At 41.2% G+C, this 16298-nt stretch overlaps 1 protein-coding gene across 2 annotated transcripts in view; it reads left to right on the top strand.

The window, feature by feature from the left end:
* Positions 1 to 310: 310 nt before the first annotated feature.
* SLAIN1 (SLAIN motif family member 1) overlaps positions 311 to 16298 on the top strand; it is a 59187-nt gene continuing 43199 nt past the window's right edge. For both annotated transcript variants that reach the window (XM_057707628.1, XM_057707627.1), the window contains exon 1: positions 311 to 1060. In XM_057707628.1, coding sequence (XP_057563611.1) covers positions 447 to 1060 — 614 coding nt within the window. In that variant the 5' untranslated portion in view covers positions 311 to 446. The remainder of the gene's footprint in view (positions 1061 to 16298) is intronic.

Below are 16298 nucleotides of genomic sequence, written 5' to 3'. Positions count from 1 at the left end.
GGGCGGGAGGAAGTGCCGGTGGCGGGAAAGTTCAGGCCAGGTCCAATCAGGCACCCGGGATTGGGTAGCGTGGGGCGGGGGCGGTGGCCCCAGGACCCCCGCCCGCGCTCCCGCCCCCCACCCCCGGCTGGTCCTCCCCCCGGCCCCGCCCACCCGGCCCGCGCCCCGCCCCGCCCGGGGGCCGCGGCTAAAACCCGGAGCCGCCGCGGCGCCCGAGGGACCGGAGGGACGCTCTGAGCATGTGCAGAGCTGCTCGGCGGATGCTGCTTCGGCCGGAGGCTGGGGCCCGGTGCTGATGCGAACGGCCGGCTCGGCCTTATACCCAGCGTCGTCGGGCCCCCGGGCCGGGGCGGCAGGGAAGGCGCCGTAGCCTCCCCGCGGCGCCCGCGCGCCGGTGCGCGCATCCCCCACCCTCCCCGGCGGCCGCGGCGCCCTCGGGGCCCACGATGATGGCGGAGCAGGTGAAATGCGCCTCGGCGGGGGGCGGCTCCGGAGCGGGCTCCGGGCCGGTGGTGAACGCGGAGCTGGAGGTGAAGAAGCTGCAGGAGCTGGTGCGCAAGCTGGAGAAGCAGAACGAGCAGCTGCGGAGCCGGGCGGCCAGCGCGGCCGCCGCCCCGCACCTGCTGCTGCTGCCGCCGCCGCCGCCGCCCGCCGCGCCTCCCCCCGCCGGGGCCTGCAGCCCGCTGGCTCCGCGGAGCCCCCCGGCCGCCGCCGCCGCCGCCTCGGGGGGACTGGGGCTGGGGCTGGCGTTGGGCGCGGGGGGCGGCGGCGGCGGTCCCTCCAGCCCCGGCTCCAGCCCCGCGTTCCCGGGGACCTACTGCCTGCCCAGCCCGGCGCCCTCCCTGCTTTGCAGCCTGGCGCAGCCCCCCGAGGCGCCGTTCGTCTACTTCAAGCCGGCGGCGGGCTTCTTGGGCGCGGGCGGCCCGGAGCCGGGGGGCGCGGGGACACCTCCGGGGGCCGCCGCCGCGCCGCCCTCGCCGCCCCCCACGCTGCTGGAAGAGGTGGAGCCGCTGGACCTGGAGAGCGTGGCCGCCTGGCGGGACGAGGACGACTGCACCTGGTATTGCCGAGCTCCGCGTCCTCCCTCGCGACCCCCCGCCTGCGCCCCCCCGGGGGAGGGCGAGGGCTGGAAGGAAGAGGGGGGCCTCAGCCATCGCCCCCGGACGGGGTGACCTGGCAGGTGCCGGGCCGGGCGATGAGCGGAGGCTGCTCACCAGGGCGGAAACCTGTTTTGTTATAGCTCAGGCTGACCCATCTAGGGATGAGCTGGTCCTTTTCCTCTCCTTATGTTCTCCTCTTTGCTGGTGATTGGGTGCCAAGCCCCTCGTTAGCATTAACTGCAAAATCCGTGCTACCTTGTCTTTTTGTCACTCAATCCTGCTTTCTCAGCCTTTTTGGGGGAGTGACGGGGGATGGGTAGGGGTTGGTCTCCCTCTGCGACTGCTACTGTTCTGTCCTCCCACACCAAGGCTGGACAGGATTTGTGTGCTCTCCCTACCTCCTTGGCACCCCAAGCCGGCTAGTGATGGGTGTCTCCTTAAGAGATTCGTTCTTACTCTTTGAGTTATGCAGTCGTTTGTCCTCATTCGCTGCATCTTCTTTGATAGCTTCTCACTTCAGAGACTGGCTTGCTTTTCCAGTGTGCTGACCTCACTGGGCTTTCCTGTCAGTAATGGTGTAAAAAGAAAATGAAGGCTTTTCTGGGAACGGAGTGAGCAGCCTGAAGACACTCCGTTACCAAGGACCCAAGGAACTTGCTTTAATGTAAAAAATCATACTGGTGATTGAAGAAAAGTGAGATTAGAGAAACTTTTTTTATTTTTTAGAAACTTGAAGTTGGTTATCAGAAAACTTGAGGCAGACAGCATTTGTTCAGTTGAAATCTGGTTAGCTCTACTTTCCATCAGTGAGTACTTGGTGGGGGCGGGGGTTCTGATTCCTTTGTTTTTAATGGTATTTGCTCATAGACTAGTAGTCGCTTCATAGTAGTCACGTCATGACTTCTTTTGGTTGGTTCATATGTTTCCTTCAGTCACTAGAGATAGTGTGATGTGGTCAGATGAATAGAAGCTTCAGATCAGGTGGGACTTAGGTTCACGCAGGGAGAAAAACAGCATTCACCTCTACCTAGCAGTGGCAGGAAGAACAGTTGTAGTTCTTTTCTCTTTTAATCTTCGGTTCTCGTCCTGTTTTCCAAGCTGGGTTTTCCTCACTTTCTTTATGTTTCTGTTGCGCGATTGCTCAGGAGCAAATGGGAGATGGAGAACCTTACTGGTTTCCCATTGGGAACTGTGGTGTTCCTTTTCTCTTGCACTTTGTTATGTTGAGAACTCTAACTGTAAAGCACACGGATTGATTCGATTCTGGAAATGAAAATAAATGGAGCTATAATTAGGCATAGTCATCCTCCCCTGCAGTACTTTTCAGCAGCGGGGCAGGTAGCTCAGGTTGTAAAAATCAAAACAACTCACCACTTTCCGAACCTTTAAGCCATTCTTTAGAAGCTACACCTTTATTTTTGTGAAGTCCAGGCTGTATTGTAATCTTAGATTCAGCCTGGATATGGTACCAGAAAATGCTCTCATGATGGTTCTTGGGTTGTTACTAATAACCTGTAAGGCCTTATGTCACTTTAAAATTATTTTAGGTGGAAATAATTTGGCCTTTTCTGGAGATACGTACTTAAATAATAGAAGGAAACTTACTGTATTTTGGATGGGGATCAATCCTGTGCCTTAAATCTATTAGCATTTTAAAACTTATTAAGATACACTTACTTTTTATGAATGCATTAGATTTGTGCTAGTACATACATAGTGAATATAATTGTGAATATATTTTCTTTTATTGAATGGACTTTACCATATTTAGTGATCCTCCAACTATCGCTAGTATTTTGATACCTTAGGCTTTCCTTTATAGTTATTTTTTGTCAAAACAGCATTAAAATAACTAAAAAAAACCCACCGACTTGGTGAGATTAGCCTATTAGCACTTCAGATGGTTTGAAGCAAATCTAATCAGCTTTGATTGGTAGCAGGTTCTACTGATTTCACTCATCAAGTATATAGGTAAATGAATAAATCAATGCCTTGACACTTTACAGATGTTTCTGCGGACAAATGGCACACTGTTTATAGAGTGTCTTCCTCAAAACAAACCCAGGGTTAGAATCCCAGTTGGAAAATAGGGAGGGATCGTTAATCTTAGTGGGATGGACTTAAATTTTTTTTTTTAAGGTCATCTGATTTATAGAAAACTTTCAGAGCGTTTTTATACCTTGAAGTATTTTTGTGTTGCAGTACTTGGCGTATTGAAGAACAAACAGTCAACAGGGTTTAATTTTCAAAGCTAAACCCACTTGTTAATGCTTGCAGAGCCCTCTGATGCTCCTTCCTGACTGCAAACCGCATGTCCCTGCTTGGTGCTGTCATCAATAGAGTGCTTTTCATTTGGCTTCCCTGATGTGTTTGCAAGAAGGCAACTTATTTTTTACCTTCCCTGTTTATTAGGAAACAACTGAAGTGGATAATATGTACCTGATTATTTTTAAAGTACTTTAAAATCAGTTATACATTTTCATTGTAAAAGACAAAAGACAGCAGTGAATATGAAGTGTCAAAGGTCTTCCTTCTTGTCCTCAATTTACTACTGTGACTCAGAGTTAACCCTGTTAATAACCTTCTGTAGATCCTTCAAGGTAAAAAATAATTTTACAAATCAATATGCAAATATATACACATCAGTTTTTTTACACTTACCTTTCATTGGACATATCTTGGACACCTGTATCTCCTTGTAACAGTTGCATCATTGTTAAAGTAACAATATTAAGGACCAAGTTACTGTTAACTGTATTACCTACAGTTTTTCATACATTTTTATCACGATTTCATCCTAATGGGTTAAGCAAAATTGATAATTTATTTAGAATAGTACTTCCTGCTAAAATGTCATCTCCTCAGGAAAGAAAGTTCACAAATGTAGGTTAATCATTGAACATTTTAGAAGATCTTTTATGTAAATCAATTTTTATAATAAAATCTTAGAATGTAACTATTAACCTTCCATTACAAGCTGGACAACACTTGGCTCAAGAGTTGTGTGGAAAGAAAACAGTGAATAATAGAATAGTATTTGCTTAATGGTAGTTCATTAGTTAATGAATGACCAGTCAGCTCTCATAGGCCTTTTTTCCAAACAATTATTTAACCTATAAGTATCTCCTGTTTATTAAAAAAAAAACAACAGAACTTTGATGGAAGAAGAATGATGTGTTCTGCTTTTTGTTTTGATGAAAAACTTTGAAGCAAAACAATCGTCTTATATCTTCAAATATTGATCTTAGAATTTAAAGTGTTTAATTTTGCGTTAATACGGTCTGGTTATCTTAGCACAGTGCTGCTGAAATTAAATGTCTCAGAAAACTAAAGTTGATTGTGGTTTCAGAACCTTCATTCTTAAGTCCAGGGGAGAAACTGAGTATCAGGAGCAAATGAAAAGTTCAGAAGAACTAAAATCCTGATGCGTGTGTGGGACATGGCGTGACTGGATGACTTGCCAGTCTGTAGAGAAGGATGTTTTAAAGGTCTCTGTCCCAGTGTCACCAGGCTAAAAAGGACCCAGGGTACAAGGAGGGAGAATCAGATTGGTATAAAGTGGCAATGGGGGCAGTTAGGGTTGCATACTAGACCTTTCTGTAACCTATTTCAGCTCCCTTATTTCAGTATTAAGCGCCAAGGAGAAATGACTTATGTAAGCTTCTTCAGTTATTTACTGAAAGAATTGACTAAAATTTAGACCATATATGCAGATTCAGAAGTGTTTGCACCATTGATATTTTTTCCTCCAAGCCTGTTTGTGGCCCATTAATAGGTTATAAAGTCGATTTAGTGGACTGACTCAGTATTTTTTTAATGAAGTTCAGTAGAGCATAAAATCAGAATCAGAGTGCATTGTATCTTATAAGACAGATGTGTCTTGATTAAACTTATTTCAGTTTTATGTTATGTTCTGGGTTGAAATAGTTAATGCATTTGTGCATTATGGCTAGAGTTAGAATAACTCCAATTTGTACTGTTTCAAAGCAAAAGTGCCTTGGAGAAAACGGGTAGAAGAGCATGGCTCCCTGAAGATAGCGTAGTGCTGGGCTAAGTCAGGACCTGCACACACCTCAACCAGAAGACAAGTCTATATTCAGACGGTGCCAAGGTTCAAACGTGCCAGCTGATATAAAATACAGCTATATAAGGAGGCATTTATTTTAGCGAAGTGGCAATTAGCAGAATATTGAGATTTTACATAAAAGAGTTGTAGCATGGGTTTTAACTTGCCCAACTGGAAAGGACAGGAGAAGAGGTCTTAATGATACAAGGGGAAAATGGTAGTATGTGCAAATTAAGGAAAATTTAATGAATGAGATATTAATCTTCCATGTGTAACACCAAGACCCTGGACAGCTGGCTAAAGTCACTGCCAATTTTTCATCAAAGCTGTTGAACACCTTGTACTATACATATGGCACAGCTAAATTAGACCACCTAAACTGTTTTTTTGTGTAATTGATTCTCAGTGAAAAGACCAGAGGGTGCTTCACTTTCTGACAATGCTAATTGAAAATGCACGATGTTTTCTAGGAGCAAGTGGAATTAACTGAAGTCTATGCTGATGTGTCTTTTAAATGAGTAAATTTGAAACTGCAGTGAGACACTGAAATAGTTTAGATATAAAGGTGGAGGGAGGGAGAGTCTGCTATAGAACCTTTAATAACTAAAATTTAGACTTAATGTATCCTTTTAAATAGCTTAGTTGGAGTAAGTTTCTTTTGCAGTGGCTGAGCAGCTTGACCCTAGCAGGTGCTAGTGAATCGAAGCTGACTTAAGATTGATTGATTGATTCTGCTAAACAGTGCTGGTGTTTCACCTTTCCTTAAAATAAAACTTTTGGAGATTGAAGGCTCTTAAAATGACTTGTTTGAAAATTGACACGTGCTACTTTTCAGTGACAGGCCTATGATATACATGTGCAGTTAAGTCCCCTACGTACGCACTTTCAAGTTGTGAACTTTCAAAAATGTGAACCTGTGTTCACATGTCCAGTCACATAAGTTAGTACACGTGTCTGGAGTACATTGTCACGTGAATGCTTCCTCTACAAGTGGTTGTGCTTTTGTGTATTTTACTGTATAGTAGTGTATAGAGTACAGTAGTACAGTATTTTTATTTCAAGCCCAGGGTCTCCAGAAGCAAGCGTAAAAGCAGCAGTGATGTCACTGGTACTGTACTGTACTTCTCAAGGTACTGTCCTGTAGGATTAAAAATATTTTCTTTATTTTTTGTGTTTGTTTTTTATGTATTATTTGTGTGAAAAGTATTATAAACCTATTACAGTACAGTTCTATATAGCCGATTGTGTTAGTTGGGTACCTAGGCTAACTTTGTTGGATTTACGAACAAATTGGACTTACAAACGCACTCTTGGAACAGACCTCGCTTGTATGTAGGGGACTTCCTGTAATTATTTTTGCCGTACCACTTATTTTTGTATTATCTGCAGAAGGATGACTTTAGAACCAAACATTGAGAATAACCAAGACTATTTTTCTACACATTTTGAAGTACTTCATTTGAAGGATTCAGGGTTATTACGGTGGACTTTGTATTGTTTCCAACCTCCCAGTATTAGTGCATGTATGCCGTCAGAGGGTCCAGAGAATGAAGTTTATGAAAAAGGAAAGATTCTGTGAGGACAGTAGTTTCTAGTCATGGGCTTTTGGAAGTTTTGAAGAGAGGTGAAGGAAAATTAGAACGTGACATTGTAAATGATAGCTTTTCTAATATTTGAGGGATTCTTAAGTTGTATACTAAGTATTTTAGCTTTTCAAATACTCTTGCCAGATTCTAGTGTACCATCAATGAAATGGTAGAAATTGAAAGAGCAGTTAGGAGGAGATATGTTTTATTAACAATGGCAAACTAGGGTATTGTAAATGTTACTGGCATTGTAATGACAATGAAAGAGGTGATTTTTATGAGTTTTTAGAAGATAAGAGCCATTTAGGAGAAATACGCATTTTACCTTGCTTACCTAATTTTGTTATACTCAGGGAGTTTGTAGCTATGTGGTTTTCATAACTAACTGCCCTCTATTTAAATCCAATTCTAGGCCTAGCCAAAACTAGTAGGCTCAAAGCGATCCTGGGAATATTTAGAGACTGACTTTAAAAATGATACTTTCTGTCTTAATTCCTTATATTTGCATAGTGTTTCTAAAGTTCTATCAAGTAATACAATAAATAGGCTGTAAATAGTTCAAAAACTCATCTATTCCAAGGCTTATTACAGAAAGCAACAGTCCTCTTAACTCTTTCCTACCTCTGAGTCCTCCGCGTAGATATTGCTTTATACTCCTTTAGCAGTTTCTTTTGTTTTGTAAAATGAGGACTAAGCTCTCTTTCCTTCATCCTCCAGCCACCATGTCTTTCCCTTCTCATAGTGGTTTTTATATTTTTTCTCTGACATCATCTGTAATGGCCTTTGTTATGATTATCACTGTTATCAGCTGAGCCCTGTTAGTTATATGTTACATTTGTTTTCTCTGATCTCTTTGTTCCTCCAAGAGTTAATAATGGCCTGTCTCTTCCCCCTTCACTTTCTTTATTCCCTTATTACTAATTATTTCTCTAAACACTCTACTGGAGCTATACCATTTCTCAAGAAGGTCAAACATTTGATAGTCTCTTAAATCTGTTTTTAAAAATTCGTTCTTTACTGCCATTTACTGGACTTAATCCTATTGCTCCAGTCTTTACTGTTGCTCCTTAGGCTGGATGTACAGTGCTGTTGTCATGGGAATTCCTTGAGTTTCTTGCTGTTATTCAACCTCCTATTTCATAAATCCTTTGTCTTGGAATTTCATTTATTCTTGTGGGTTTGAGGCAGCCTCAGCTTTCTGAGAAAAGGAATAGACATGAGAAGTACACTTTGAAATCCTATGTATTTGAAAATGTCCTTATTCTATCCTCATACAAGCTTCATAGTTGGTCTGGGTATAAAAGTCTGTCCGTTATTTTCCCTCATGTTTGAGGGCATTGTTCCATTTTGTTCCAGTTTTTATTTTACAGCTATTGAAGTGCACTGTGATTTGGATATTAAATCCTTTGTGACTTTTTCTTTAATTTTATTTCTTTATCCTTAGGGTTCTTAAAGGTCATGTTGTACCTTATATGGGCCTGTCCGTTTGTTGAGTGGGCATTTGTGGGTGCCTTCACTCTAGAACCTGATAGCTTGCCTTCAACTTTGGAACATTTTTTGCCTTTAAAAAACAACTTTCTCTTCACTTTTGTGTGGATAATCAGATGTGGGCCTGCCTGGTACAATCATTTAATTTTCTTATCCCTCTCCTCCTGTTGTTAATCTTTGTCTATGTTTTGCTCCTGGGTGCCTTCTTCAACTTGATTTTCCAAACTCACTTATTGAATCTTTTGTTTCTTCTATAACAGTTTAATTGTTTCATTTGCCAAGAGAGAAGCTGTTTCTTTTTAAATATCCTATTTTTGTCTTGTGAATACATTTTCTCTCAGATGATATCAGTTATAATTGTCTTGAATTTTTCATCTGTTCCCTGCATTGATTTTCCTCCTCAGTTCTTTTTCCCTCTTTAACAGTACTTTTAGTCTCAGGGTTTTATTTAAAATACTTTTTATTTTATTCCAGATATCTGGTGTCCTTTGTTGTTCATACCCAAAGGTGGTATCAAAGTTGATCTAAGGCTCTGCATGGGTGGAACTCTTGGACTGGTAGACTTTACTAGATTGGGTGGGTGGCCAGCTCAGGTTTCAGTATCTTTAGGTGTTCTCTTGGCTTCATCTGTGTCTCCAGACATAAACCTTCTATATTCCTGGGAAACAGAAGTAAGGCAGTCAGTTCTAGGAATGTAAAGGGGAACATGGGGCTAGGGTGCTAACCATTCAGCAAGCCAACTTTCAGTTAGGCTCTCTGGTTCAGTGAGGTACTTCATCTCTCTTTCAGCTAAGTTTGATGTGCCTGAAGTCAGAGCTTCTCTGGTTCAGCCTTATCCATGTAGTAAGCCTCTGGTCTTAGGTGTGGTGGAGGAGGGGTGGTGGGACTGGCAATATGGAGTAGAGGAAGGGGTCTGGGGTACCACTTATTCCTCATGCAGATCTTCAGCCGAATTCCCTGCTTTCAGCCATGATCACCCCCATCGTCTATGAACTGCAGGGTGGGGTGAGGCACAGTAGCAGACAGCATGGGGACAATAGGGAGTGAAAGAGAGAAGTCCTTGTACGTGAATATGGCAGAGTGGGTCCCAGAGCTATTACATGTGCCTCTGGGAAGCGAGTGCTGCTGCTGAATATGCTGTGAGGCCGTGTGGTCAAATGAGAGAACCATATTACGTAGGCCCTAAGAGATTCAGGACGTCTTCCTTAGGGGTTCCCCTGCAAGCAAAGAGCAAAACACTCTACCAAAAAAACCCCGAAACTGGTGGGAGTGTGTGAAATCCCAAGGCAGGCTGGCTGTGGAGGTTCCCAGCAGCAGGAGAAAGGAGCAGTTGTCCCGTGGGATGCTGCAGGTGACGGGCAGAGCAGTGTTTCACATGGGAGCTGAGGGAGGTTTGCAAACAAGCAGAGCTCAGGCAGTGCATGAACTTGCGGGTGTTTTAAACAGTGAGGAAAATGTATTAATTTAAAAGAAGCGGAAAGGTAAGGAAGTGGCACAGTTGACTGATGTTGTGGTTCATTTCTATTGGGGCTGGGGCACCTGCTCTTCTGATTCACCTGCCTGGTGGATGGCAGCTCCAGGCTCATCGAAGGACAGGCAGCAGTCAGTTGCTTACTGTCTTGTGACTTTTTTTATAAAGCTTCATTACTGCCTAAGTAAACTATAAATGGCATATATTTAAAATGCACTATTTGATAGATTTTGACAAATGTGTAACCCATCAAACCATCACCACTGTCCAGATGGTGAATTTATGCCAACGCTCTAAGCTTTCTTGTGGCCCCTTGGATTTCCTTCTGGCCTGAACCTGCCGACCTCTAACTCAGGCAGCCACCGATCTCTTTTCTGTCAGTCTAGATTAATTTGCATTTTATATACTTTTGTACCATAGATGGATACTATGTAAGCTTTTTCATTTGTTTGGTTTGATCTGGCTTCTTTCAAGCAAGATAATGATTTTGAAATTCATCTCTGTTGTTACATGAATCACATAGTTCATTTCTTTTTACTGTGAGGGTTTTAGATTGTAGGGACACAACAGTGGTTTGTTTTATCCATTCACCTTTTCATGAACATTTGGGTTGTTTGCAGTTTGGGGCTATTACAAATAAGTCTTTGCATGGACATGTGGCATTTGTGTCTTTCAGGTAAAAAATGACTTTTGAGTGGCTGGAAGAGAGAGTTAGCTGTATGCTAATTTTTAAAGAAGCTGCCAAAATCTTTTCCAAAGTGGTTGTGCCATTTTACATTTCCACTGGCAGTTTAGGAGAGTTTCAGTTGCACCATGTCGTCACCAAGCCTTGCTATTGGCTAGTCTTATCTTTAGGCATCCTAATACCTGTGTAGTAGTATCTCACTGGGGCTGTAGGTCGCATTTCCCTAATGAGTAATGAACATCTGTCATACACCTGTTTACCATCCATAGATCATCTTTGGTGAAATATCTGTTTAAATCTTTTGCCAGTTTTTTAAAACTGGGTTGCTTATTAAGTTTGCAGGATTTTTTATATATTCCACTTATAAATTTCTTTATCAGATAAATGATTTGCTAATATTTTCTCCCAATCCATGGTTTGCCATTTATTCTGTTAATAGTTTCTTTCAAAGAGCAAGGATTTTAGTTTCTTTTTTTTTTAAGAACTTTTATTGAGATACAGTTAAAATACAATTAACTGCATATATTTAGTGTACAATTTGGTATCCCAATCTCCCAATTCATTCCCCCCCAACCCTCCCCGCTTTCCCCACTTGGTGTCCATATGTTTGTTCTCTATATCTGTGTCTCTATTTCAACCTTGCAAACCTGTTGATTTGTACCTTTTTTCTATATTCCACATAATATGTATTAATATATGATATTTGTTTTTCTCTTTCTGACACACTTCATTGTGTATAACAATCTCTAGGTCCATCCACGTCTCTACAAAGGTCCCAGTTTCATTGCTTTTTACAGCTGAGTAATATTCCATTGTATATATGTACCACATCTTCTTTATCCATTCCTCTGTTGATGGACATTTAGGTTGCTTCCATGTCCTGGCTATTGTAAATAGTGCTGCAATGAACATTGGAGTGCATGTGTTGTTTTGAATTATGGTGTTCTCTGGGTATATGTCCAGCAGTGGGATTGCTGGGTCATAGGGTAGTTCTATTTTTAATTTTTTAAGGAACCTCCATACTGTTCTCCCTAGTGGCTGTATCAATTTATATTCCCACCAACAGTGCAGGAGCGTTCCCTTTTCTCCACACCCTCTCCAGCATTTACTGTTTGTAGATTTTCTGATGACGTCCATTCTAACCGGTGTGAGGTGATACCTCATTGTCGTTTTGATTTGCATTTCTCTAATAATTAGTGATGATGAACAGCTTTTCATGTGCCTCTTGGCCATCCATATGTCTCCTTTGGAGAAATGCCTATTTAGGTCTCCTGCCCATTTTTGGATTGGGTTATTTGCTTTTTTGATATTGAGCTGGATGAACTGTTTATATATTTTGGAGATTAACCCTTTGTCTGTTGATTCGTTTACAAATATTTTCTCCCCTTCTGAGGGTTGTCTTTTCATCTTGCTTATAGTTTCCTTTGCTGTGCAGAAGCTTTGAAGTTTCATTAGGTCCCACTTAGTTATTTTTGTTTTTATTTCCATTACTCTAGGGGGTGGATCAAAAAAGATCTTGCCTTTATTTACATCGAAGAGTGTTTTTCCTATGTTTTCCTCTAGGAGTTTTATAGTGTCTGGCCTTACATTTAGGTCTGTAGTCCATTTTAAGTTTTTTTCTGTGTATGGTGTTAAAGACTGTTCTAATTTCATTCTTTTCCATGTAGCTGTCCAGTTTTCCCAGCACCACTTATTGAAGAGGCTGCCTTTTCTCCAGTGTATATCCTTGCCTCATTTGTCATAGATTAGTTGACGATAGTCTATCTCTGGGCTTTCTGTCCTGTTCCATTGATCTATATTTCTATTTTTGTGCCAGTACCATACTGTCTTGATCACTGTAGCCTTGTAGTATAGCCTGAAGTCAGGAAGCCTGATTCCACCAACTCCTTCTTTCCTTCTGAAGATTGCTCTGGCTATTCGGAGTCTTTTGCATTTCCATACAAATCATAAAATTTCTTGTTCTAGTTCTGTGAAAAATGCCATTGGTAATTTGATAGGGATTGCATTGAATCTGTAAATTGCTTTTGGTAATATAGTCATTTTCACAATGTTGATTCTTCCAATCCAAGAACATGGTATGTCCCTCCATCTGTTTGTGTTGTCTTTGATTTCTTTCATGAGTGTCTTATAGTTTTCTGAGTACAGGTCTTTTACCTCCTTGGTTAGGTTTATTCCTAGGTATTTTATTCTTTTTGTTGCAATGGTGAATGGGATTGTTTCCTTAATTTCTCTTTCTGATCTTTCATTGTTAGTGTATAGAAATGCAAGAGATTTCTGTGTGTTAATTTTGTATCCTGCAACTTTACCACATTCGTTGATTAGCTCAAGTAGTTTTCTGGTGGCATCTTTAGGATTTTCTATGTATAGTATCATGTCATCTGTGAACAGTGACAGTTTGACTTCTTCTTTTCCAATTTGGATTCCTTTTATTTCTTTTTCTTCTCTGATTGCTGTGGCAAGGACTTCCAAAACTATGTTGAATAGTAGTGGCGAGAGTGAACATCCTTGTCTTGTTCCTGATCTTAGAGGGAATGCTTTCAGTTTTTCACCATTGAGAATGATGTTTGCTGTGGGTTTGTCATATACGGCCTTTATTATGTTGAGGTAGATTCCCTCTATGCCCACCTTCTGGAGAGTTTTTATCATAAGTGGGTGTTGAATTTTGTCAAAAGCTTTTTCTGCATCTATTGAGATGATCATGTGGTTTTTATCCTTCAATTTGTTACTATGGTGTATCACATTGATTGATTTGCATATATTGAAGAATCCTGGCATTCCAGGGATAAACCCCACTTGCTCATGGTATATGATCCTTTTAATGTGTTGTTGGATTCTGTTGGCTAGTATTTTCTTGAGGATTTTTGCATCGAAATTCATCAGTGATATTGGTCTGTAGTTTTCTTTTTTTGTAGTATCTTTGGTTTTGGTATCAGGGTGATGGTGGCCTCATAAAATGAGTTTGGGAGTGTTCCTTTGCAGTGTTTTGGAAGAGTTTGAGAAGAATGGGTGTTAACTCTTTTCTAAATGTTTGGTAACATTCACCTGTGAATCCATCTGGTCCTGGACTTTTGTTTGTTGGGAGATTTTTAATCACAGTTTCAATTTCATTACTTGTGATTGGTCTGTTCATATTTTCTATTTCTTCGTGAAACCTTCAGTCTTGGAAGGTTATACCTTTCTAAGAATCTGTCCATTTCATCCAGGTTGTCCATTTTATTGGCATATACTTGCTTGTTGTAGTCTCTTATGGTGCTTTTTATTTCTGTAGTGTCCATTGTAACTTCTCCTGTTTCATTTCTAATTTTATTGATTTGAGTCTTCTCCCTCTTTTTCTTCATGAGTCTTACTAGAGCTTTATCAATTTTATTTATCTTCTCAAAGAACCAGCTTTTAGTTTTATTGATTTTTGCTATTGTTTTCTTTGTCTCTATTTCATTTATTTCTGCTCTGATCTTTATGATTTCTCTCCGTCTACTTACTTTGGGTTTTGTTTGCTCTTCTTTCTCTAGTTTCTTTAGGTGTAAGGTTAGATTGTTTATTTGGGATGTTTCTTGTTTATTGAGGTAGGATTGTATTGCTATAAACTTCCCTCTTAGAACTGCCTTTGCTGCATCCCATAGGTTTTGGATCATTGTGTTTTCATTGTCATTTGTCTCTAGATATTTTTTGATTTCCTCTTTGATTTCTTCAGTGATCTCTTGGTTATTTAGTAGCATATTGTTTAGCCTCCATGTGTTTGTATTGTTTACAGTTTTTTCCCTGTAATTGATTTCTAATCTCATAGCCTTGTGGTCAGAAAAGATGCTTGATACGATTTCAATTTTCTTGAATTTACCAAGGCTTGATTTATGACCCAAAAGGTGATCTCTCCTGGAGAATGGTCCATGTGCACTTGAGAAGAACGTGTAATCTGCTGTTTTTGGATATAATGTCCTATAGATATCTATTAAATCAAGTTGATTTATTGTGTCATTTAAAGCTTGTGTTTCCTTATTAATTTTCTGTATCCCTCCATTGGTGTAAGTGGGGTGTTAAAGTCCCCCACTATGATTGTGTTACTGTCGATTTCCTTTTTCATAGTTGTCAGTGTTTGCCTTATGTATTGAGGTGCTCCTATATTGGGTGCATATATATTTATAATTGTTATCTCCTCTTCTTGGATTGATCCCTTGATCTTTATGTAATGTCCTTTCTTGTCTCTTGTAACATTTTTTATTTTAAAGTCTATTTTATCTGATATGAGTATCGCTACTCCAGCTTTCTTTTGATTTCCATTTGCATGGAATATCTTTTTCCTTCCCCTCACTTTCAGTCTGTATGTGTCCCTAGGTGTGAAGTGGGTCTCTTCAAGACAGCATATATATGGGTCTTGTTTTTGTATCCATTCAGCCAGTCTGTGTCTTTTGGTTGGTGCATTTAGTCCATTTACATTCAAGGTGATTATTGATATGTATATTCCTATTACCATTTTCTTAAATGTTTTGTTTATGTTTTTGTAGGTCTTTTTCTTCTCTTATGTTTCCTGCTTAGAGAAGTTCCTTTAGCATTTGTTGTAGGGCTGGTTTGGTGGTGCTGATTTCTCTTAGCTGTTGCTCGTCTGGAAAGCTTTTGATTTCTCTGTCAAATCTGAATGAGATCCTTGCTGGGTAGAGCATTCTTGGTTGTAGATTATTCCCTTTCATCACTTTAAATATACGATGCCACTCCCTTCTGGCTTGCAGAGTTTCTGCTGAGAAATCAGCTGTTACCATTATGGGAGTTCCCTTGTGTATTTGTCGTCTTTCCCTTGTTGCTTTTAATAACTTTTCTCTGTCTTTCATTTTTGTCAATTTGACTACTCTGTGTCTTGGCATGTTTCTCCTTGGGTTTATCCTGCCTGGGACTCTCTGTGCTTCCTGGATTTGGGTAGCTTTTTCCTTTCCTATGTTAGGGAAGTTTTCAACTATAATCTCTTCCAATATTTTCTTGGGTCCTTTCTCTCTCTCTTCTCCTTCTGGGTCTCTTATAACACGAATGTTGGTGCATTTAACGTTGTCCCAGTGGTCTCTTAGGCTGTCTTCAGTTCTTTTCCTTCTTTTTTCTTTATTCTTTTCTGCATCAGTGATTATCACCATTCTGTCTTCCAGGTCACTTATTTGCCCTTCTGCCTCAGTTACTCTGCTATTGGCTCCTTCTAGTGTATTTTTCGTTTCAGTTATTGTGTTGCATATCTGTTTGTTCTTTAATTCTTCTAGGTCTTTGGTAAACTTTTCTTGCAACTTTTCGATCTTTGCATCCAGTCTTTTTTCAAAGTCCTGGATCATCTTCACCATCATTATTCTGAATTCTTTTCTGGAAGAGTGCCTATCTCCTCTTCATTTAGTTGTTTTTCTGGCGTTTTATCTTCTCCCTTCATCTGGTACAAAGTCTTTTGCCTTTTCATTTTCTGTGTCTTTCTGTGGCTGTGGTTTTTACCTCCACAGAACGAAATACTCCTCATACTGCTTGATTCTGCTGTCTTCCCTCTTGTGGAGGAAGCTATCTAGGAGGCTCCTGGGTGCTTCCTGATGGGAGGGACTGATGGTGGGTTGGGCTGGGTGGGCGGAGCTCAGTAAAACTTTAATCCGATTTAGTGGGTGTAGCTCAGTGACACTTTAATCTGCTTGTCTGCCAGTGGGTGTGGCTGTGTTCCCACCTTGTTAGATGTTTGGCCAGAGGCTACCCAGCACTGGAGCTTACATGCTCTTTGGTGGGGCTAATGGTGGACTCTGGGAGGGCTCATGCCAATGATCACTTCCCAGAAACCCTGCCGCTAGTGCCCCTGTCTTCTTGGTGAGCCACAGCTGCCCCCCACCTCTGCAGGCAACCTTCCAACACCAGCAGATAGGTCTGTTTCAGTCTCCTATGGAGTCACTGCTCCTTC

Source organism: Hippopotamus amphibius, chromosome 14, assembly GCF_030028045.1.
Source record: "Hippopotamus amphibius kiboko isolate mHipAmp2 chromosome 14, mHipAmp2.hap2, whole genome shotgun sequence".
NCBI lineage: Eukaryota > Metazoa > Chordata > Mammalia > Artiodactyla > Hippopotamidae > Hippopotamus > Hippopotamus amphibius.
The sequence above is the reverse complement of the archived record's forward strand: the minus strand, read 5'-3'. Positions and strand labels throughout refer to the sequence as shown.